This window comes from Chiloscyllium punctatum, chromosome 2 (genome assembly GCF_047496795.1).
Source record: "Chiloscyllium punctatum isolate Juve2018m chromosome 2, sChiPun1.3, whole genome shotgun sequence".
In the NCBI taxonomy this organism is placed as follows: Eukaryota; Metazoa; Chordata; class Chondrichthyes; order Orectolobiformes; family Hemiscylliidae; genus Chiloscyllium; species Chiloscyllium punctatum.
The window spans coordinates 123,292,231-123,315,486 of NC_092740.1; the positions used below are offsets into that span (position 1 = coordinate 123,292,231).

At 40.4% G+C, this 23,256-nt stretch overlaps 1 protein-coding gene across 1 annotated transcript in view; it reads right to left on the reverse strand.

Annotated features, from left to right (window-relative positions):
• Nucleotides 1-23,256, reverse strand: part of hsdl2 (hydroxysteroid dehydrogenase like 2) — a 135,265-nt gene that overhangs the window by 19,184 nt on the left and 92,825 nt on the right. Inside the window, exons 5-6 of the mRNA XM_072588091.1 lie at nucleotides 7,307-7,410; nucleotides 6,378-6,476 (exon numbers count right to left, since the gene is read on the reverse strand). Of these exons, the coding sequence (XP_072444192.1) occupies nucleotides 6,378-6,476; nucleotides 7,307-7,410 (203 nt within the window). The remainder of the gene's footprint in view (nucleotides 1-6,377; nucleotides 6,477-7,306; nucleotides 7,411-23,256) is intronic.

Here is a 23,256-nt window from a genome sequence, read left to right on the forward strand (position 1 = left end):
TTGATTCATCGCATGGAGTTCTGTTTGCCGTTTGTAAAGAAAGCCAGAGTTGAAAGAGAAGGAGAGAGAGAGAGAGAGAGAGAGAGAGAGAGAGAGAGAGCGAGAGACAGACACCGAGAGTTGAAAAGGAGAGACAGAGATAAACCCAGAACTAACAAAGGAAAGACAGACAGATTGTAAAGGAATGGGGGAGAAGACAGAGAGTGAGTGAGGAAAAATGAAAGAAAATATGAGCTTCTGATGCCCAGTGTAGCAGTGAGCTTATTTCTATGAAGACAGCAAGGGAAACTATCAGCCTACCAATTATACATTTGCATTTCTGCTACATTCAGAGTGTGTGGTATTTCAGCTGGGAATGTACTTTCATAATACATAATTTCTCAACGAGGTCTTTGACTTTTCGGGGCAAGGAGATTTCCCAAGGAACCTGACTTCGATTTTAACATTGATTCCTTTGGGAACCTATGTTTCACTTACAGTAGTGCCTCTCAGGAACACAACTTAAACATTAAGCGAGGAGATCTACAGTACATTTTACAACAAAGCACTTTATATCCAATAAAATATCTTTCGAAGTATTGTCACTCATGGAGTGGTGAAAATGTAACATCCGATATGTGCATAGCATGTTCCCACAGACAACAACACATTAATCAGATCATTTGTTTTTATCCGTGTTGGTTGAGGAATGATTACAGCACCCCCCATCTCTTTCAATATGTTGCATGGTTTTTAATAGCTATCTTAGCAGACACTGGGGGGGTCCTGAATTTAACATGTCATCTGAGAAACAGACTGTATTCATGCTCCACATGATCCTCCTTTCAACATTCATTCATCTAAACACAATAGGATTTAGGAATTTGAATTATAAATATTATGGACACCTTGATCTTACCATGGCAATGCAAATTCTGTTGAAACAACAATCACTTCTAAAAGGACTGCACGCTATTTAATCATGACCAGTTAACTTGGTTAACTTCATGTAATGTCAAACACCAGGGAAAAGGAGGAACCCTCAGCTAATCTTCCAGTTTTTATATGAAAACATTCATGAAGGTTACAGGTGTCCAAGTAGTTGTAAATTGGAAACATATTTGAGCTGAATGCAATATGGCAACTAAACCGGAGTGCTCAGTCAATATTTGACAACACTGAAGATGTTAATAATGTTCATCCACTCCACTAATTGATACAAAACATGACTGAGAGATTTGACAGGAAACCAAAACAAGCCAAAGACCAGGAAGCTATTTGGGTGTCACTTTCTTCAAACATTAGATGCTCTGTTCAGGACCTCCTCAATGGAGGATGTCATAGGATTGGAGGCAAAAGTTGGCATGGTCACGGTTGAGCTGTTGAGTGCATTCTGTAGATAATACACACATTGTGGCATCAGTGTGCACAACTGACCAAGAGGTTGGATAGGAGATTCATGGCGGGCCTTGTTTTGAGTTCATTGAGCAGTTTGCTTCATCCCGCCTGTTGTTGAGTCTCTCAAGTTTTGTTGCAGCTGCTGCGTCCAAATGAATGCTAGACATGGTCTTGCAACGAACCTTAGTGTGAATCAATGGTAGTTCAACCACAGCCAATGCAGGTGCTATAGGTGAACAACACATCCTCTGCTGGTGCAGTAATCAAAAGAAACAACAGCAGGAGCAGACTATTCAACCCACAATGCCTGCTGCCTCCAATAAGATCATGACAATGGCTTTAACTCCACTTCCCTGCCTGTCCCACATAACCCTTGACCCCCATTCTGAATAAGGGTCACTGGATTTGTAACATCAACTCTGTATCTCTCTCCACAGATGATGCCAGACTTGCTGAGTTTCTCCAGCAATTTGTTTAGCTTTGAGTATACTCAATGACCCAGCTTCCACTGTTCTCTTGGGTACATAATTCCCAAAACTAACAACACTTGTGCGAAGAAATTCCTCTCCATTTCCATCTTGTGTTGCAGTCACATCCTTTTAAAACTAGGACTCCTAGTCTAGATTCCCCTACAAGAAGAAACATCCCCTCAGAACCTTAGGGATTGGATGGCTGTCAGTCCACTATCTGAATTGTGAGATTTTATGTAACAACAGTCTTTTTGCTTCCTTTGCCTCTTCAAGATGTTTCAAAGAATCTCCGAAACATGTCACTGTAATTCATCTTTAACCATGGTTTTATTGAATTAGCTTTATTATCACATATACTCAGATGACTACAGTGAAAAGTTTACAAGTCACTATTTACAGTGCCATCTTACAAAGATACAGTTTCTTCAGTACAAGTTCTTAGAGGGGGAAAAAAACATTAGAAAATATAGAAATTAAAAAGTCCAGCATTGCAGACTGTAGGACTAAATTACAAAATGGAGAAATAAAAATTCGAAAAGAATAACAGTCCTTCCAAGCCAGTCCACGCCAGGCGGGAAAGCCACCAAGCCAGAACAGGAGAATGCCTCACTGCATCTGCACGGAGGCTGAGAATCAGGTAATGTTCTGGGGACCTGGGTTTGAATCCTGCCCAATCAGGTAGTGGAATTTGAATTAATTTTTATTTAAAAACTGGAATTAAGAGTCTAAAGATTATTATTGATTATTGGGGAAAGCCCACCTGGTTCACTACTGTCCTTTAGGGAAGGAAACTGCTGACCATACCTGGTCTGGCCGACATGTGAGTCCAGACCCTCAACAAAGTGGTTGACTCTTAACTGCCCTCTGGACAATTAGGGATGGGCAATAAATGCTGGCCCAGCCAGTGATGGCTTCATCCTGTGAACAAATAAAAAAAAATTTCTCCGCACAGAAAGGGGCTATTCTGTCCAACAGATCTATGGCCGTATTTATGCTCCACATGAGCCTTCACCTGGTCTATTTCACCTCGGTCTGCCAGAATATCCTTTTGTTTCTTTTTGCCTTATATACTTTTCTAGTCATTTGGCAAAAGTGGAATTCGAATGAGGTTTTATTGTCTCATGTACTCAAGCACAGGGGTACAGGAGCACAATGAAAAGTTTCAATGTCGCCATTCACGGTGCCATTTTAGGTACAGGGTATCTAGGGACAACATCTTAGGTGAAAAGTAGAAAAAGAAAGAAATACGTCACAAGTTCAACATTACAGTTCTTCTCAGCATAAAGTAGCAAATAAGAAATAAAGTTAAAAGTTCTAAATTACAGTCCTCCTTTAGCCATTGGCCTGTGATCGAGAAATGTGATCATGACTAGCTGGGCTACCATTTATTCTCCATCCACAATTACCTTTAAGAAAGAGATTGCGAGCTGTTTTCTTGACTCAATGCAGTCCATGATGTGTAATCACGCCCTCAAACTAGCCAAGAGGAAAAGTGAAGTGCACATAAGGTCTAAGCAACTAAGAACAGAATGGGCCTTGGAGGAATATCAGAAGAGTAGGACCAGTCTTAACCAAGGACTCAAGCGGGCTAAAAGGGGTCATGAAATAGTCTTAGCGAGTAGATTTAAGGAGAATCCCAAAGCATTTTATTCTTATATAAGAAGCAAGCAGGTAACTAGAGAAAGGATTGGTCCACTAAAGGATAATGAAGGAAGGCTGTGTATCCAATCTGAGAGAATGGGTGAGATTCTGTATCAGTGTTCACTGGGGAGAGGAACATGATGAATGTTGAAATTAGAGATAGAAATTTGATTAGTCTGGATCATGTTGACATAAGTAGGGAAGATGTGTTGGGTAGGGAAGAGGTTATTAAGGTGGACAAATCCCCAGGACCAGATGGGATTTATCCTGTGTTGCTGAGGGAGATGAAAAAGGAAATAGCTGGGGCCCTGACAGATATCTTTGTGGCATCCTTAAACACAGGTGAGGTGCCTTAGGACTGAAAGGTTGCCCATGTTGTCCCCCTGTACAAGAAGGGTAGTAGAGATATTCGGGGTAACTACAGACCAGTGAGCCTGACGTCAGTGGTGGGAAAGTTGCTGGAGAGGGTACTGAGGGATAAGATCTATTTATAGTTAGAAAAGAATGGGCTTATCAGTGATAGGCAACATGGTTTTGTGCGGGGGAGATCGTGCCTTACCAACTTAATACAGATCTTTGAGGAAGTGACCAAGTTGATAGATGAAGGAAGGGCTGTTGATGTCATATACATGCACTTTAGTAAGGCGTTTGATAAGGTTCCCCATGGTAAACTAATATAGAAAGTGAAGTCACATGGTGTGCAGGGTGTTCGAGCTAGGTGGATAAAGAACTGGTTGAGCAACAGGAGACAGAGAGTAGTAGTTGAAGAGGATTTCTCAAAATGGAGAAAGGTGACCAGTGGTATTCCCCAGGAGTCAGCATTGGGGCCACTGTTGTTTGTGATATACATAGATGATCTAGAAGAGGGCACCGTTGGTATGATCAGCAAGTTTGCAGATGACGTGAAGATTGGTGGAGTAGCAGAAAGTATAAGGGACTGTCAAAGGATACAGGAGAATATAGATAGACTGGAGAGTTGGGCGGAGAAGTGGAAGATGGAGTTCAATCCAGACAAATGTGGGGTGATGCATTTAGGCAAGTCGAATTTGAGAGCGAATTATACAATGAACGGAAGAGCCTTGGGATAAGTTGATGGGCAGAGAGATCTGGGAGTGCAGGTCTATTGTACCCTGAAGGTTGCTGCATGGGTGGATAGAGTGGTCAAGAAGGCATATGATATGCTTGCCTTCATCGGTATTGAGTATAAGAGCTGGCAGGTCATGTTAAAATTGTACAAGACATTGGTTCAGCCGCATTTAGAATACTGTGTACAGTTCTGGTCGCCACATTACCAAAAGGATGTGGATGCTTTGGAGAGGGTGCAGAGAAGGTTTACGAGGATGTTGCCTGGGATGGAAGGTGCTAGCTATGAACAGAGGTTGAGTATGTTAGGATTGTTTTCATTAGAAAAAAGGAGACTGAGGGGTGACCTGATTGAGGTTTACAAAATCATGAAGGGTATAGACAAGGTAGATAGAGATAAGCTTTTCCCAGGGTGAAGGATTCAATAACAAGAGGTCACGCTTCCAAGGTGAGAAGTGATAAGTTTAAGGGGGATACATGTGGCAAGTACCTCACACTGACGGTGGTGGGTATCTGGAACGCATTGCCAGCACAGATGGTAGAGGTAGGCACGGTAGATTCATTTAAGCTGCATTTGGACAGATGCATGAGTAGGTGAGGAGCAGAGGGATACAGATGCTTAGGAATTGGGCAACAAGTTTAGACTGGATTTGGATTGGCTCAGGCTTGGAAGGCCAAAGGGCCTGTTCCTGGGCTGTAAATTTTCTTTGTTCTTTGTTCAGATTTGATATTTCCACAGCTGTTTAGTGATATAACTAAGTGGCCGCTATTTCAGAGGACAGGTAAGGTTAATCACACTGCTGAGAGTTCTGGAGTCCCAAGATGGTTAAACTGGCTAAGGACGTCAGATTTCCTCCCCTGAAGGACATTGAAGAATCAGATGAACTTTCACAATAATTGAGTTGTTTCACTTATTTATTAGTTTATTGCTATTGAGACTAGCATTTTATTTCAGATTTCATTAATTTACTGAATTTAAATTCTCCAAATAGTTACGGTGAGATTTGAACTCTTGTCACTGGCCTGCAGATTATTAGCTCAGTAACAACACCACATTACCACAGTCCCCTGCCTTCTTCAAGCCCACAATTTCTCTTTTTCAGAGAAAAACAGTCTGGCCTGTTCAGACTTCCCTAGCAGTTATAATCTCTCATTTCTCATCTTGTCTTATTAAATTATTTTACATCTCCTCCAGCCTTTCAAATAAAACAATGGATATCAGAACTGTGCAGAATACTTTTGTGTAGAATTTAATGCATGGCTCTATTGTTTTCTGTCCAACAGTTAACCATTCATAGAGCCATACAGCACGGAAACAGACCCTTTGGTCCAACTTGTCCATGCCAACCGGGTTTTCTGAACTAAACTCATCCCAAGCAAGCTCATATCATAGTTGTTTTAGGGAAGTCCAGCTGAGGGGAAGGGAATCTCCAGAGTGAGTAGGGCGTACTTTGTAAAATATCTGCAGAGTTCAGGAGTGAAGCACAAGAAAACGTACTCTCAACTTTCACATAGACAATTGACAGTCCAGAAGACCCAGCTCAAGTACAGGCATTAGATCAGGCGCTTGTAAGTGAACAGGTGACCAATATTCCCAGTCAGCGCTGTACATGAACAATGAGAAGGTACAGGACTGGATACCCATGAATACTATCCCAGCAAACAATTGATATCTTCAGGAAGGGAAAACAAAAAAAAAACCTTCAGAAAAGACGGCATCAAAATATTCTACCGTATCTGCAGCAGGTACACAAACAGTATACTGTGTTATTATTGGGAAAATAATAACATTTAAATCGCTCTTACCAGTCTTTGGCCATAAAGCATTAACTGCAATTTCACCTTTGAATTCCTCAGCCATTCCCAGGACACACATTGACATCCCGTATTTAGCCATGGTATAGGCTGAGGGAATGAAAGAACACATTAGCTTCTGCCCCTTTGTACTTGACACAGAATGTATATGATATGCATATAGCTTCATTAAGAAAATTCCTCCAGCATTAGGGGTGGCACAGTGGCTCAATGGTTAACACTGCTGCCTGACAGCACCAGGGTCTCAGGTTCAATTCTAACCTGGGGCGACTCTCTGTGTGGAGTTTGCACATTCTCCCGGCGTCTGTGTGGGTTTTCTCCAGCGTGCTGGTTTCCTCCCACAGTCAGGTGAATTAGCCATGCTAAATTGTCTATAGTGTTAGGTGCATTAGTCAGAGGGAAATGGGTCCAGGTGGGTTACTCTTCGGAGGGTCGGTGTGGACTGGTTGGATTGAACAGTCTGTTTCCACACTGTAGGTAATCTAATTTAATCTAATCATTACTTCTGCAAATAAAGACTGAGAAAATCACAGAAAGAGGTTATACAGCCTGTTGTATCATTGTCTCCTGCTCATGCCTTATAGTCCTGCATTATTTTCCTCTTTAAATATTTATGCAGTTCTCTTTCGAAACCGTTCTCTTTGGCAGCATGTCCCAGAATATCAAGTGTGACAAAATACAATTCTCATCTCACTTGTGTCTCTATCTAACAAATTACTTTAAATCCATCTCCATTGGTTACTGACCCTTTTGCCTCTGGAAACAATTTCCCTTTATTGGCTCCATCAAAACCCTTGATGATTTTCAATGTCTTTATCAAATCTCCACTTTAACATTTCTGTTCTAAGGACAATATCCCAGCTTCGATAGCCTTCGTATGAAGTTCATTATAATCACACATATACAGTGCCCATGCTCACCACAGTGGTTCTTGAACCAGATGGGATTCATGTTGAGAGGAGGACTCAGGTTCAGAATGTGGCCATTTTGACTCTTTTTCAAGTAAGGAATGCACAATTTTGACCTGAGAAAGAGGGGGAGAGAAAATGAAGGAGCATGCAATGCAAAATTAAACATATCAAATTTTAAATGAATGTACTGGTCTTCCACAAGATGTGCAAATGCACAAATGCTCAGCTTTTGAAACAGACACGATGCAAACATTCTGTAATGAATGTAATGGGGTCAGCCAGGTGAATCTCATAGAATAAGGGTTCTTTGACTGGAGCTGTCAACCAGGTCCAAAGAGGGAGCCCTGGCTGGCAGATAAAAACAGGAGTGTCAGAGGTTCTGCTCACTCAGTGTCTGGATCAGTGTCAACGACTCAAAGTGTAAATAAAGGGTGGCTTGGTGACAAGATACTGTCCTTTGTGGTGTTAATGCACATTCAGTTTTAAAATAAGTTATTTTTACAGTATGAGACAATCAACACATACTGCCTTCCCTTCAGTTCACATTTGTGGAGCATCATTCATAAACTCAGAATGCTCCAAAGCTCTTTATAGCCAATAAATGTTACTGTTAAAACATTTGCATGACTGCATTTCTGTAACTTTCTGCCGATAAGGGCAGTGAAGGCAGACACAATTGTAGCTTCCAAACAGAAATCGCATAGCTCAAGGGGACAGATGATAGATGGATGATGGGCCAAATGGACTCCATTTGCATTGTACCACTCTACAGTACAATGGCAAATGGACTTTTGTTGAAATATAAATAAGTGGTTGGCTGAGATTGTCAATTATTCAAAGTTTCAAAATGATGCAAGGTCAGGCCAGTTTTTAGAGCTCACTGGATCTCAAATTTGAATTATTAAACCGCTAATTATTCAACCTTTGGAAAAAAATTAAATAGGTAGCATTCGTCAAAGGTTAGAATACTAACATGAGCAAATTTTCATTTTCAATCAACAGTGAAGATCTTTAAATTCCAAAAAATATTCTTTCTACAGTAACAGACGAGCTAAATCTACATGCCATATACAGAAGATCAGTCAGTTCCATGATCAACATTACTGCTAAAATAGCAACTGCTTTCTGTTTTTATTCTTTAAGAAGTAATCAATTTGCATTAATTTAAATATTTCTTCCTGGTTGCATTTCCTCCTTGCAGTGTCAGTTGTGGCTTGGTTGGTAGTCACATGTTTCTGAACCACAATGCTCAGGGTTCAAGTCTAACACCAGGACTTTGAACTCAAAATCTAGGCTAGCACTGCAGTGCAGCACGAGAAGGCACTGCACTGACAGAGGTGCTGTCTTTTGGCCCTACCAGCTTGCTCAGGTCAATGTAAAATATCAAATAGTATTACTTCAATGACAATCAGGGACATCTTACCAGGTTCCTGGTCAATATTTATCTTTCAATCAACATTACACAAAAAAAATTATCAGGTCACTCATACACTGTGGTTTTTTTTAAATAGAATCCTTACAGTGTGGAAACAGGCCCTTCAGTCCAACAAGTCCATAACGACTCTCTGAAGAATATCCCACCCAGACCTATTCCCCATTACTCTACATTTAACCCTGACTAATGCACCTTAACCTACACATCCCTGAACACTATTGGCAAATTTAGCATGGCCAATTCACTGAACCTTTGGATTATGGGAGGAAACTGCTGCACCTGAAGTAAACCCACACAGACACAAGGAGAATGTGCAAACTCCACACAGTCGCCCACGGTTAGAATTTAATCTGGGTCCCAGGCACTGTGAGGCAGTAATGCTAACCGCTGAGCCACTGTGCCGGTTTTTGGGATCTGTGCAAATTGGCTGCTATATGTCCTTCATTATAACAGTGACTACATTTCAACAGGTTTTTTCATAGGCTGAAAAGTGGTGGATGATAAGTGCAAAATAAAGTAGAAACAAAAACAAAAAGTGCTGGAAAAGCTCAACAGGTCTGGCAGCATTTGTGGAAAGAAATCAGAGATAATGTTTTGGATCAGAACTCTTGAGTATAAATTACAGTCTTTTTCCTGAAGCTAAAAATGTTGAAAGAATCCTTTCTTCTGTTGACCAACAAATAACAAAATATCACATCAGTAAGGGTTGAAGTGTTCTCAGAATGTCGTGTTCGAAAAAGGTGTTTTTAATGAAGTCACAAGCTCTCTCAGGAATAATTGGCACACGTGATTTCATCTGTAAGATCAGCAGTGAACTGGCACAGGAGATTTTCATGGTATTATTAGGGTTACTTTCTGTCATGCCTGTAACTAGAAACATTTCAAATTCTTGAAGATCCAATGATGCTGCAAATTCAATCCGAAACATTGTTTCTGCAATTATCTTGGACTTCAAAAAGCAGCAGCAAAACTGCCAAAAGTCAATGAGGCTGAATGGAATTGAATTGCATTAGCTTTGTGGTCACATGTACTCACGTGAGTACAGTGATAAATTTACAAGTTGACACTTACGGCTCCACCCTAATCATAGTACTAAATTAGAAAAGATGATGTTAATGTGTGCATTTATGTAGCACCTTTCACACTCCTACGATGTTCAAAGCTACGTCACGGACAGAGGAGGACAATTGCTGTGAAAAAACAAAACAACAGCTAGGTTTGGGAAGCTTTGCAGAAGTCTTTGATGAGACCTGCACACGGTCGATTTACAGCAACATTCTCAGTTCCAGTGTTTCTGTTCATCAATAAAATGTGCAAATACGTGGAGAATAATATGGAATGTACCCCAAAGATACAGGCCATTTAGTCCAAACGGTCCATGCTGATGCTTATGCCCTGTATGAAAGTCCTGCCACCCTCGCTTCATCTCACCCTTTCAGTTTAACCTTCTGCCCATTTCTCCCTCATGTGTTTATCTAACTTCCCCCTTAATATATCTGTGCGGTTCATCTCAACCACTCCCTGTGGCATTCAGGTCTAAACATTCCAATGCAAACATGTTAGAGCATTACAAATTAAGGTAAATTTAAATTTTACATTTAGGTTTTGGCTTTACACAGATAGTGAAATGAAAAGGCCTTTTAGGCAATGGTGTCTGTGCTAGCTCTTTGGTGGAGCTATTCAGTTAGTTCCATTTCCATAACCTTCTAAATTCTGCCCCTTCAAGTATTTTTACAATTGCACTTTGAATATTACTATCACCACCGGGTGCCCCAGCTCTTTCGGCAATGCAACCCAGATTATAAAAACAAGATGTTTCCTCATCTTGCCTCTGGTTTGTTTTCCAGCTTCCTCTGTCTGCTCTGGTTTCACTCCACCGAGCCACCCACTTCAACCCCTGCTGGAAACAACTTCTCCCCTTGTACTCTGTCAAAGTCCTTCATGATATTGAATGCATTTATCAAATCTTCCCTCAAACTTCTCTGATCTGAGGTGAACAACTAAACTGGCAGATCAAGAGAGAAGCAGTAAGACCTCCTCCTGCGATGAAGGAGTCTCACTTCAGAGTCGGGTTGGGCCCTGACTCTAGTTTCAAGCTGAATCCACACGATAATTGCAGCTTCGCAGCAAAGTGAAACTACTGCTGTTTAAATGCACGTCCTGCAAGGCATTCATTAGCCAAATGCTGTAGTTCCTTGTTTCCAAACTGCTCACTTGTTTGTGCCATCAGGTTTCTGAAGTTCAACAACACACTTGTTTATTTTGTCCTCACTTCCATTTGTGAAAGTCCAATGTTCACAGGCTATTTATAATACTGAGCATTTTGGTTGCAGTTTAAATACAAAGAAGCTCAAGTTGCTCCTTTAAGGAAGTCAGAGACAATATTAGACGATGCTCTATGGAACAAAATATGAAAAACAAAATTGCATTTGGTATTTCCAAAACAGTAAGCTCTTCCTTGTTTTTAAATCTTTCTCATCCTTCCTTCTGCAACCTCCAGCCTGACTACTCTTCAAGAACTAGCTGCTTCACAGATTTTAATTGTTCCAACTTGGTATCGTGCCTTTAGCTGCTTCACCCTTAGCTCTGAAATTCCCTGTCTAAGTATCTCCACTTCTCCCGGCTCCTTCAAAGCTTTTAATCATTTACTCCATTTCTTCTTATCTTTGTTGGTGTCAAGTTCTGTTTGATAACACTTCTATGAAAATGTGAGGGTATGATTCCAGGAATGACAGACTTCAGTTATGTGGATTGATTGCAGAAGCTGGGGCTGTACCCTTTTAAGAGATAGCTAACGGGAAATTTAATTGTGAGAGGATCTGGTCTCAGTGGATCAGGAGAAGCAATTCCTGTTGGTAAAGGATTGAGAAGATTAAATTCAAGGCAAAGGTCAAAGAACAGAAAGGAAACATGAGGAAAAGCATTTTTACCAAGAGAGGATCTGAAATGCACTACTTGAGAGAGTGTGTAGTAGAGGCAGATTCAATTCTCAAAAGAGAATTGTATAATTCAGAGGAGACAGTGGTGTCATGGCAATATCAGTGTCTAATCATCACAAATCCCAGGCTAATGCTCTGGGGACAAGGATTCAAGTCCCACAATGGCAGCTGGTGAAACTTAAACTCAATTAATAAATCTGGAATTAAAAACTCAGTAATGCTGATCATGACAACAATGAGCTGTTGTTGTAAAAGCCCACCTGGTTCATGCTCTTTTGAAAAGGAAGTCAACTGATTTTACGAGGTCCCGCCTACACATGATGGCAGATCCACAACAGCAGTGCGGCCGGCTTTTAGTTGTCCTCTGAAATGATCTAGCAGTCCCTCAGTTCACAGGACTAGCAATACATATTGGCCTTTATGGTGAGACTCATATCCCATAAAACAATAAATAGAAAGTATGTGGACAGAGAAAATTCATACTTCTATGGAGAAAAGGGCTGGGGAGTGGAAGTGACTGCATCCCTCTTATGAAGAGCTAGGACAGACATGACAGGCAAAATGGCCTCTTTTGCATATTAACAACTGTACGATTTTACTACTAAAGTCACTGCATAAATAAAAGGTGGTGTGGCAACAATTTGAATGCTTCTTGCAGACTTCAACTGGTGACTTCTTTCTGAGATCTAAACTAGACCACCAGATGGAGCATTGAACTACATGATGTGTTATATATGTGTGGGCAATGCACAAAGAATAACATGGGCCTAGCAGCACTCTGGAAACCTTATGATACAGCAGTCGTCAGCTAAACTAGCTTGTTCTGTACAGACATCAAAGATGTGTTAACAATCCACAATGTTCAGTTCTGCGCACCACACCTTGTCTGAAAGAAGTATGAACGCCAAGAGTTAAATTAAAAACTTGTATTTGTACAAAGGAAAGTTGCATTGACTGGAATTTCAAAAGTGAAGGGGTGTTTTGACCAAGATTTTCAAGCTATAAATAGAAACGAAGCTAGACAGAAATGAAGTATTCCCACTGGTTGTGGAGACGAGGATTAGAACGCATCATCAACAAGTTAGAGTCAGACCTATCACAAGTGAAATTAGGGAACATGTCTGCAAACAAGGCGTGGCAGAAATCTGAAACTCTCGTTCAGTAGTGGCAATTCATGTAAGAATGAAACAACAAGAGCATTTCAAAATGTGACAGAGACACAATGTGAGAGTGAGGATGCGAGAGAGAGGGGGAGTATATGTAAAAGAGTGAGAGAAAAAGGAATAGTGTACGAGGGAGGGACAGAGCAAGTAATTGAGGAGAAAGTGTAAGGGAACTAGAGATGGAGCAAGTGTGAAATCATGGACTGAAAGTGGACTGCGAACTCTCACAGACACCTCCCTTCCCATTCCAAGAAACAAACCACACACTGGGTTGAATCATAAAGTTGTCAGTTGAAACAAACCCTTTGGACCAACTCACCCATTTCGACCAGTTACCCTAAATTGATTTTAATCCCATTTGTCCTCACTCCTCAGATTACTTACAGTGTGGAAACAGGCCCTTCGGCCCAACAAGTCCACACCAACCCTCCGAAAAGCAACCCACCCAGACCCATTCCCCTACATTTACCCCTTTACCTAACACTATGGGCAATTTAGCATGGTCAATTCACCTAACCTGCACATCTTTGGACTGTGGGAGGAAACCCACGCAGACACAGGGAGAATACGCAAACTCTGCGCAGATAGTTGCCTGAGGCGGGAATTGAACCCAGGTCTCTGGCGCTGTGAGGCAGCAGTGCTAACCACTGTGCCACCCCGCATCCTGTTTTGAATACTGCCGAGAACAACTCAGTCTGTACACCATGACAGGCAAGGTTAATGTCAATTGAACCCAATTCCAGAGCTGAGTCCTGGTCTATATGTCATTCCTTGGTGACTGGAAATTGGAAATCAATGTACCAAACTTTGACTTTCAAATGAGGAGAAAAAGCTGAAATGAAGCCTCTCAAGTGAAAATATTGGTCATCGATGACCTACATGCAGTGTACAAAAATCAATTGCAGGCATATTCCTTCAGTAGCTGTTCACCATCACTTTATGTCCTCAAAGGTTGGTATTTTCTGGTCAGGAGTAGGCCTCAAACAGGTGATCACTGCCATCTGTAAGATGGATTCAGAATTATTACCTCATCCCTAACCCTTGGGGGGATAGATACCCATGACTTACAAACTCAATTAAAATTACATCTAGCTCCACATTCCTGAATAGAACTTGCCCCAACTGCATAAAATACTAATTCTATGAAATGGCCCTTGTTCCCCCACCCCCACTTTTATTGCAAGTTGTTTTCTCCTCATGCTGTTCTGACAGGAGTGGAACCTCCCCCAAGGCATTGCACAATTGGCTCAAAATGCATCTAAATTTCACGTAAATGTTTGGACATTAACAACATTCGCAATGTCAGGAATTAAGAATAAATACAGTCAGAAAGTGAGAGAGAGAGAGAGACAGAATGTACATGAAGACTAGAAAGAGCATGTTGGTTAGAGAGAAAGGACAAAAAGCAAGTGTACAAGAGTGAGCACATGTGAAAGAGAGTCTGTGAGAGAAAGAAGAGAATGAGTGAGCAGATGAGACAGTGATAATGTTTGTTTGAAAGTCTGAGAAATTATGTGCAAAAACCCTCATGTTTACTCAACTGAGAGCCTCAATGTTTCAAAGACATAGATAGATTATCCTGAAAATTTGATGTTTCCCTCTTGAAGAAAAACAAGTCTCTCATTTTGACTCTGCTGCACTGATCTTATTCAAATATTTATGAGCGAATTGCATTGTACAAAGGAAAATTGTGAAAATCTCTTTGTGATATCTGTTTACATGCAAGTGAAAAGTTTATGCAAACATCTGCAGCACTGTATTGCTGGATCATGATATTAATAGCATTGTGACTATAGCAACCAAATAACGTCCCTAGGTGTGTGTATGTTGCAGTTGTGAATCTTGTTGCTATGTTCCATGTTATTCTACGTATACAAATGGGTATAATAATCAAACAAATTGAAAAACAGGCTTTCTTACATTTTGCTATTTTGTCCTCTGAAATTAATTATTCATTTTAAGTACATCAAAGAAGAAGGATGCAGAATTTATAGAATGGTTTTGAGGTAGTTTCTTCAAACAGCATACTCTAAAAACTGACCAGACAGCGGGGTATATTAGAATTTGTATTCTGCACTGGGACAGGATAGTAGTGACCACATGATGCTTGAATTTTACATTCAGTTTGAACAGGGAGCATGTTGGTTCGAAGATTAGTCTTTTATTCTTAAATGAGGGCAACTGAATTGCAAGAAAGCTGAAGTAAGCTGTCACACTAGGCTAGAGGATATGGCAATGCAGACACAGAAGCAGACATTTAAGGGGATATTTCAGAATACTAAGAATATACATATTTCTACTCTAAAGAAAAATTCTTAAGGGAGGATGCATCAGAACATGGTTAAATAAAGTTAAGAAAAGAATCATACTCAAAAGAAAGGCATATAAGTGCACAAAGATAAGTAACATGTCAGGAGTCCTCACTATCACCAGGTAACACATTAGGATGATTGGTCAGACTATAAAGAATGGCAGAGAATGACTAAAACATTATTCAGGAGAAATAAATAATAGCATGAAAGAAAGCTAACTAGAAATATAAAAAGTGGACCGTAAGAGTTTCTAAAGGTATTTAAAAAGGAAAAGAGGAAATAAAATGAGATTTTGTCAGTAGTAATTGAGGATGGTATTAGCAGGTACTAAGGAAAAGAAGGTGAAATATTTTGCTACTGTCTTCACAATAGAGGGTACAAGAAAAATTCCAGTAATACTTGTAAATCAGAAGATTGAAAGAAGAGAGAGAGAGAGAAACTTGGTAAAATCACAATCAGTAGGGACATGGTACTAAGCAAACTGATGGAGCTATTGGCTGACAAATCTCTAGGTCCAGATGAACTTCATCCTAGGTCCTTACAAGAGGTGGCTGAAAACATTACAGATCCATCGTGTTATTTTCCAAATTGCTTAGATTCAGAAAAGATTCTGTCAGGCTGGAAAGCAATATGTAACCCCTCCGTTTAAGGAAGGGAGGCAGAATATATGAAATAATAATTTAGTTCGCTTAACATTTGTAGTGGGGAAGATGTCAGAATGAATCACTGAAGAGATTATAGCCAGGCATTTAGAAAACTTTATGAAAATCTGAATGAGTCAGCCTGGTTTTATGAAATGGAAATCATGATTCATCAATTTATTAGATTTCTTTGAAGGAGTAATGTGCTATGATAAAGCGAGCTTGTAAACGTACCGTTGTTGGATTCTGGAAGACATTTCATAAGGTAGCAGATTAGAGGTGATTGAAGAATAGTAAAGCTCATGGTGGAGGGAGTAATATAGTCACAGGGATAGAACATGGGTTGGCTGGCAGATAAGAGAGACTATGCATGATTGATCTTTATCTGATTGGCAGGATATTATGAGTGACATCCTGTAGGGATCTGTGCTAGTGCCTCAAGTTTTTAACAATTTACATCACTGACTGAGATGAGTGAAACAAAGGCATGCAAGCTAAATTCACAGACAACATCAAGATAAGGAGAAAGGTATATTTTGCACAGGACGTAAGGAGTTTGTAGGACATATAAACTGAGTGAATGGACAAAAATCTGACCAATCGAGTATATTGTGGGCATGTATGAAGTTGGTGACTTTGGCAGGAAAAATAAAAACAAATAGAAAAAGCAGAATGACTGCAGAATTCCAAGGTGCAGACAGATCTAGGTGTTCAAATACTTAAGTCATAAAAAGTTAGGATGGAGGTACAGCATGTGATCAAGAAGGCTAAAGGAATGTTAGCTAGTATTACGAGAGGAATTGAACAAGTCAAAAAGGATGTTATGCTTCAATTATACAAGTCTACAACTCTAATACCTTGTGCAGTTTTCATTAATTTATTAAGGAAGGGTGTAAATACAATGAAGGGGAGGTTCACTACATTAATACTTGAAATGAGCAGATCGCTACATGAGGAAAAGTTGGACTTGTTTCCACGAGAGTTTAGACGAATCACGGTGACTTGATTGGAACAATTAAGAGATTATTATTCTGGCAATAGTACCGAAAGACTTGTGCTCCAGAATTTGCTGCTCTTCTAGCCAATCTCTGCAGTAAAGCTACAACCTTGGCATCTACCCGACAATGTGGAAAATATCCTATAGACAAAAAGTATATCAAATCCAACCCAGCCATTACTGCCCCATCAGTCTCGTCTCCATCATCAGTAAAATGATGGAAGGTGTCATCAACAGTGACTATTGTGTGTCACCTCCTCAGCAATAACCTGCTCAGTGATGCCCAGTTTCAGTTCTGCCAGGGCCGCTCAGTTCCTGACCTCATTACAGCCTTGGTTCAAACATGAACAAAAGAGTTGAACTCCAGAGGTGAGGCAAGAGTGACAGCTCTTGACATCAAACTGCACTTGACCAAGCGTGGCATCAAGGAGCCCTAGCAAAACTGGAATCAATGGGGATCAGGGGAAACGTCTCTGCAGGTTGGAGTCAGATCTGGCACATAGGAAAACGGTTGTGGTTGTTGGAGGTCAGTCATCTCTGCAGGAGTTATTGAGTCATAGAGCCACATAGCACGGAAACAGACCCTTCAGTGCAATTCATCCGTGACAACCAGATATCCCAATTTAGCCTAGTCCCAATTGCCAGCAGTTTTCCCATATCACTCTCAACCCTTTATATTCATACATCCTTCCAGATCCCTTTTAAATGTTGTGATTGTACCAGTCTCCAACACTTCATCTGGCAACTCATTCCATATATGCATTCCATACTCTGTGAGAAAAAGTTATCCCTCAGGTCCTTTTAAAATCTTTCCTCTCTCACCCTAAAACTGTGCTCTCTAGTTTTGGATTCCCCCACCTTGGGGGAAAACCTTGGCTATTCACCCTATCCACGCCACCTATGATTTTATAAATCTCTTTAAGCTCAGCCCTCACGGGACTGTGGAATTCAAAACACAAACAATTAGCCATGTCCTTATTGAATAACAAAACAAACCTAAGGGGTGAATAGCTTTACTTATGCTCCTATTTAGTTTGCCTGTCTAAAGCTCATGGAATGTTGGCCTTTATATCTAGAGGACTGAGTATAAAGATGCAGATGTTATGCTGCAGTTACAATAAACTCTAGATAAATGCCACTTGCAGCATGGTGAACAGATCTGGGCACGACACCTTCAGAAGGATATATTGGTCTTGGAGTACAATATAACTTACACGATGAATACATGGACTCCGGGGTTACTCCACAAATGAGGCCTGTTTTCTCTTGAATTTAGAAGGTTGAGGAGTGATCTGACTAAAGTCTTCAAAATATCAAGTGGATAAGACAGGGTAGATAAAGATAAACCATTTCCACTAGATGGGGCTTCTAGAACTAGGGGACATAGTCGAAAGGTCCGTGCCAAACCATTCAGGAGGGATGTTAGGAAGAAATTCAACACACAAAGTTTGGAATCCTCTTCTACAAATAGCAGTTAATGCCAGATCAGTTGTTAGTTTTAAATCTGAAACAGATCATTTTTGTTCAGCAAAAGTATTAAAGGATATGAACCAAAGGCAGGTATATGGAGTTAGGCCACAGATCAGCCATGATCTCATTGAATGGAAGAATAGGCTCAAGGGGATGAATGGCCTACTCCTGTCCTTATATTTCTGTAGAATTGATCAAGTGTGAGACAGTGAGGACATTGCATATTTACCATTTTTTCATAAACATTGAATATAGATGACTTCTCTTGAAGGGAAAATAATTTACACTCTGCTGTAGTTCAGTTGGTAGCACTCCAGATTGAGTCAGAAGTTGTAGGTTCAGGACCCACTCCAGAGACTTGAACAAAGTTCAACTGAACATTCTAGGGTAGAAGGCAGCACTGTTCGAGAGACCAAACTTTGAATGAGGTATTTAACTGAGGCCATGACCGCTCTCTCAGACACACACAACAGATCTCATAACTAGTATTCCAAAGGGGAGCAGGGGAGTTCTCATGGTTCCCCAACCAACATCAGCAACGCAGATAATACTGTCTTTTCTTAAGGTATTGTTTATTGGAGCTTGCTGTGTGCAAATTGGCTACAATTCCTATAGTAACGATGTAACAAACCAAAACTACTCAATTAGATTTAAATCACTGTGTGGAATCCTGTGTTCTTGAAAGATTCTATATAAAAGGCAAATCTACTTTTCTGTTTAGTTATTGAAGCACTGTTTTACCAATCTTATTCTCAAAGTGCTTTTTAAACTCCTCCCTGAGGCTCACTCTCAGTGTTAGCTTCTCCGAGTCAGCTTTTGAATAAAAGTTCTGACTTTCTCAATACAAATATGGATACAAACAATGGGCACCTGAGTACAAAATAGTGTATTCTGAAGTAATTACTGTCGCTTTACGCAAAAGTGCTAAAGCAGTTATGACGAATATGGTGCATTGTGAAATGCCAGTGTTTTATTTCCCTCTGACAGAGTACATGGAGGAAATTTATAAAAAAAACACTTTTGTTTGACATGCTTAAACAAAGAAATACAGAAATCACTCAGTCTCTGGCTTTGTATTATCAACATGCACAGCTGTCAAAATGGACAAAGGTTCAGTAATGGACGGTTGTTTCGCAGCCTGCTTATCACAGTGCCAACTGAGACAACACCTATGTTCCCATGACTGCTCATCAATAAACCACAAGTTGTTGTTTAATGTGTGAGCAGAAGAGGAAAGATTAAATCCATCAAGCATACGAAGAGAAAAGAAATTGAGCTCGAATTTGAGGATTGTGGATCTGTCCAGTCTCTTCCAGTTTATCAGCTGTTGAGCTTCTGTTGCGACTTCAATATCAGACAGATGTGAAGTACAGCAAGCTCAAATAAATTATTTAATGAGGTCTCCAAAGAAATGTGGTGTTGTCATAATAATGGTTTGGAAAAAATTAAAGGTGCATTGGCACACCAACTGGAGGTAACTTCTGTTGTAAAACAAAACGAAAGCTTTGGAAGCAATGGAGGGGAGAACCTACACTTGAGAACCATATGTTCATAGCCTTAGTGATGTTTCAGAAGTCTTTAGGGCTAATGATTTAGTTTCAGAGTACTGTAATGGAGGACAAAACAGACAACACTGAGGGCATGCTATATCATCAGAAACGCCAGTTTTATGAAGAACTCTTGAAACAACTGTTCTCCCAGGTTGGTATAAATAGCACTACTTTAAACAAGAACAAGACAGCTCAATTAGCATTAAGGTGATCCGGTCAGTATAATGTTACTGTTTGTGGGATCTTACTGTACGCAAATGGACTGCAATACAAATGGACTGGTCAAAGAGGTTGGCTCAAAGGAACAGGGTGTGTGCAGGCAAAGCTGAGGGAGCTCCTGAGGTTCAGCTGAAAGCATAGGCACCAATAATGAACTGGTGGAAATCATCAAACGGCAAGTTGCCAGAACTGGAGGAGTGGCTGAGATTTCGGGAGTGGGGGGGGGGGTTCAGGTTGAAGGAGATGACAGGGTAGGAACCATGGCTCATTTCTCCCCTCTCCCCATTCCCAAGCACGCTCATGTCAATATCTCAGCCATCTCACTGTCTTCTTGGCAGGGAATCTTTCAACACCTCAGGCCTCGAACCATGATTCTTCTTAACCCCGGGTAACACGAGACACATACACTTTTGCTATCATCCATTTCATAGAATGAGCAACACATTGAAAAACAGATTGCTCATGCTCCTAGTTGTGGATCGTAGCACATCAAAGAATTGAGTACTGAACAAAGTGAGTACAGCTGTTTGAAGTCACCGAATGCCATACCTTATTTACATCGCAAAGACAAGCGCATGTAATGGAAAATGATATTCATTGTGACAAGTTAACAACAAATAATCAATGAGAGAAATTGCTGAAAATAGAATTAGATTTTATTGTCATGTGTACTCAAGTACAGAAGTACATGAGTACAGTGAAAAGTGTATGATGTCACCTTCCCCAGCGCCATCTTAGGTACAAAGTAGTAAAATAAAGAAACAATGTTAACAATTGCAGTCATCTTCATATTAAATAGAAAAATAAAGAATTAAAGTTAAAAGTTCAACTGTCTTCTTAAATGCTTAGCCCAGCTGGGCTCGCACTCTCTACAAGGGCTCGATCTCCTCTGCTTTGGTCCACTCTCTGGGAGGCTGAGTGTTCTCGCTGCCATTGCAGATACCATTGGAGGATATCCCTTACCACCATGTTGGGCTTGGTCTACTTCAAACTCCAACTATCACAGTCTTGATCCAGGCCCCCAGCCAAAACAGAACAAATGGAGCATCATGGAATGGTAAAAATGAGTCAGTAAGGATTTATGGGAAGAATGGTTTGCCCAACAACTTATTGGACATACATCAAGAACTAGTTTTGTGAAAGAGTGAAAGACAGATTTTGTATTCCATTAACTTACAGTCTTTTTAAAGGAAGTAACAACCAAGGAAGGAAAGAGAAACCTGTGGGTGGGACGTACATTGATCTCCCACAGATGTTTGATAAGGTGTCACACTAAAAGTTACCATACAAGCTAAAATCTCATGGTGTAGCAGGTATTATACTAGAAAGGATAAAATCCAACAGGAAGCCATAAGGAGAAATAAATGAGTCAGTTGCAGGTCGGTAAGCAGTAATAATAGAGTGCCCCATGGATCAGCAATGGGGCTACTCAATTATTTACAAACTATCTCAATGACTTCTTCGAGGGGACTGATATTCAGTTGCTAAATTTGCCAATGACAACAGGATAAGCAAAAAGAATTAAGCTGTCAAGTGGAGGCAGAAATTGTGCAAAGGGATATAAACCTTGTGCAAAAATTTGGTTAATGTAATACAATGTGGGAAATGTGAACCGGTCCACTTGGGCAGGACCAACAGCAAAACAGAATACAGTTTAAATGGAAATAGATTGTATAACTGAGTGGTATAGTTGGATCTGGGTGTCCTGGTACACATCATTAAAACCTCCTTGCATGTACAATTGATTAGAAAGGCGATTTGAATGTTGTTTATTGCAGGGGATTGGAATTAGATTAGATTACTTACAGTGTGGAAACAGGCCCTTCGGCCCAACAAGTCCACACCGACCCGCCGAAGTGCAACCCACCCATACCCCTACATTTACCCCTACACCTAACACTATGGGCAATTTAGCGTGGCCAATTCACCTGACCTGGGATTGTGGGAGGAAAGCGGAGCACCCGGAGGAAACCCACGTAGACACAGGGAGAACGTGCAAACTCCACACAGTCAGTCGCCTGAGGTGGGAATTGAACCCGGGTCTCTGGCGCTGTGAGGCAGCAGTGCTAACCACTGCGCCACCGTGCCGCCCAATATAGAGATGGAAAACTTTACTACAGTTGTACAGGTAATTTATGAGACTACATTTGAAGTAATGTGTACAATTTTGCTCTCCTTATTTGAAAATGATATAATTTGCATTGGAAAGTGTTCAGGGAAGATTCCCTTAACTCTTTGCTAGGATGAAGGACATTTTAGAATTAAACATTAAACAGTTTGGGGGTATACCTATTATAGTTTGAAAGAATGACAGGTGAGCGTATTTAAATGTAAAATAACCTGATTGGATATGTCCACTTGTGGGTGAAATAAGGAGTGGGGAACAGTTTTTCTTGCTTTTAAGACGGATAGCAGGAGAATATTTTTGCCCTGTTCAAATCTGTGGAATTCTATTCCCCAGAAAACAGTGGAGATTAGGCAGATTTTTAATAGACAAGCAGCACAAAGTTGCTTTACGTTTAATATTGTCTTCAGTTCTTAAGAATTATGGAAAAAGAATTTATTTCAAATTTTAAGGTGGTGGAGTGGTTTCTTTCAAGCAAGCCATCAAAAGGTCATTGTTGTGATGATGCTGTGGCTTGAAGAGGTATATTTTGTCTTGGCTTCTTTTGACAGATTGAACAAGAGGCAACGAACCATTTGTGGTAACATAAACAGTTTTTGAGACTTTAGTTTTTGTTAAAATGTTGCAACAATCAAAGCAGCCTGGATGAGTGGGCTAGCAAAGATTTCTGGGTTTTTTCTGCTGAGTCTTGATGAAGTGGAAGCTATTTTTCCCTCTCTCAATTAAAGCCAAAAGCTGGGGGTTCTCTTTCTAGGCTGCTGGGTTGCATGGGAGGACATCTGATTTCTGAATTTGCCTTTTTGTCAAGGGGTGTGATTATGGGATGTTACTATATTGAAACAATGAATTATGAATAGTTGTTGTATTTATTATTCTGTTAAGTTTTCCAACACAGTAAAGCTATGCTAAATTCTTCTTTCTTTTGCTTGAATAAATTGTGTTTTGATCAGTTGAACTGCATCTGAAACATAGCACATTACGTTTGCCTTTAAAATAAGACAAAGACTAGATTACCTTTGTAAATTTTTTGAGGGGTCTGGTCTGATCCATAACAATGCACCCCTTGGCTGAAGTATTTTTACTTTCAGAAAGCCAATCTGTGGAGAGT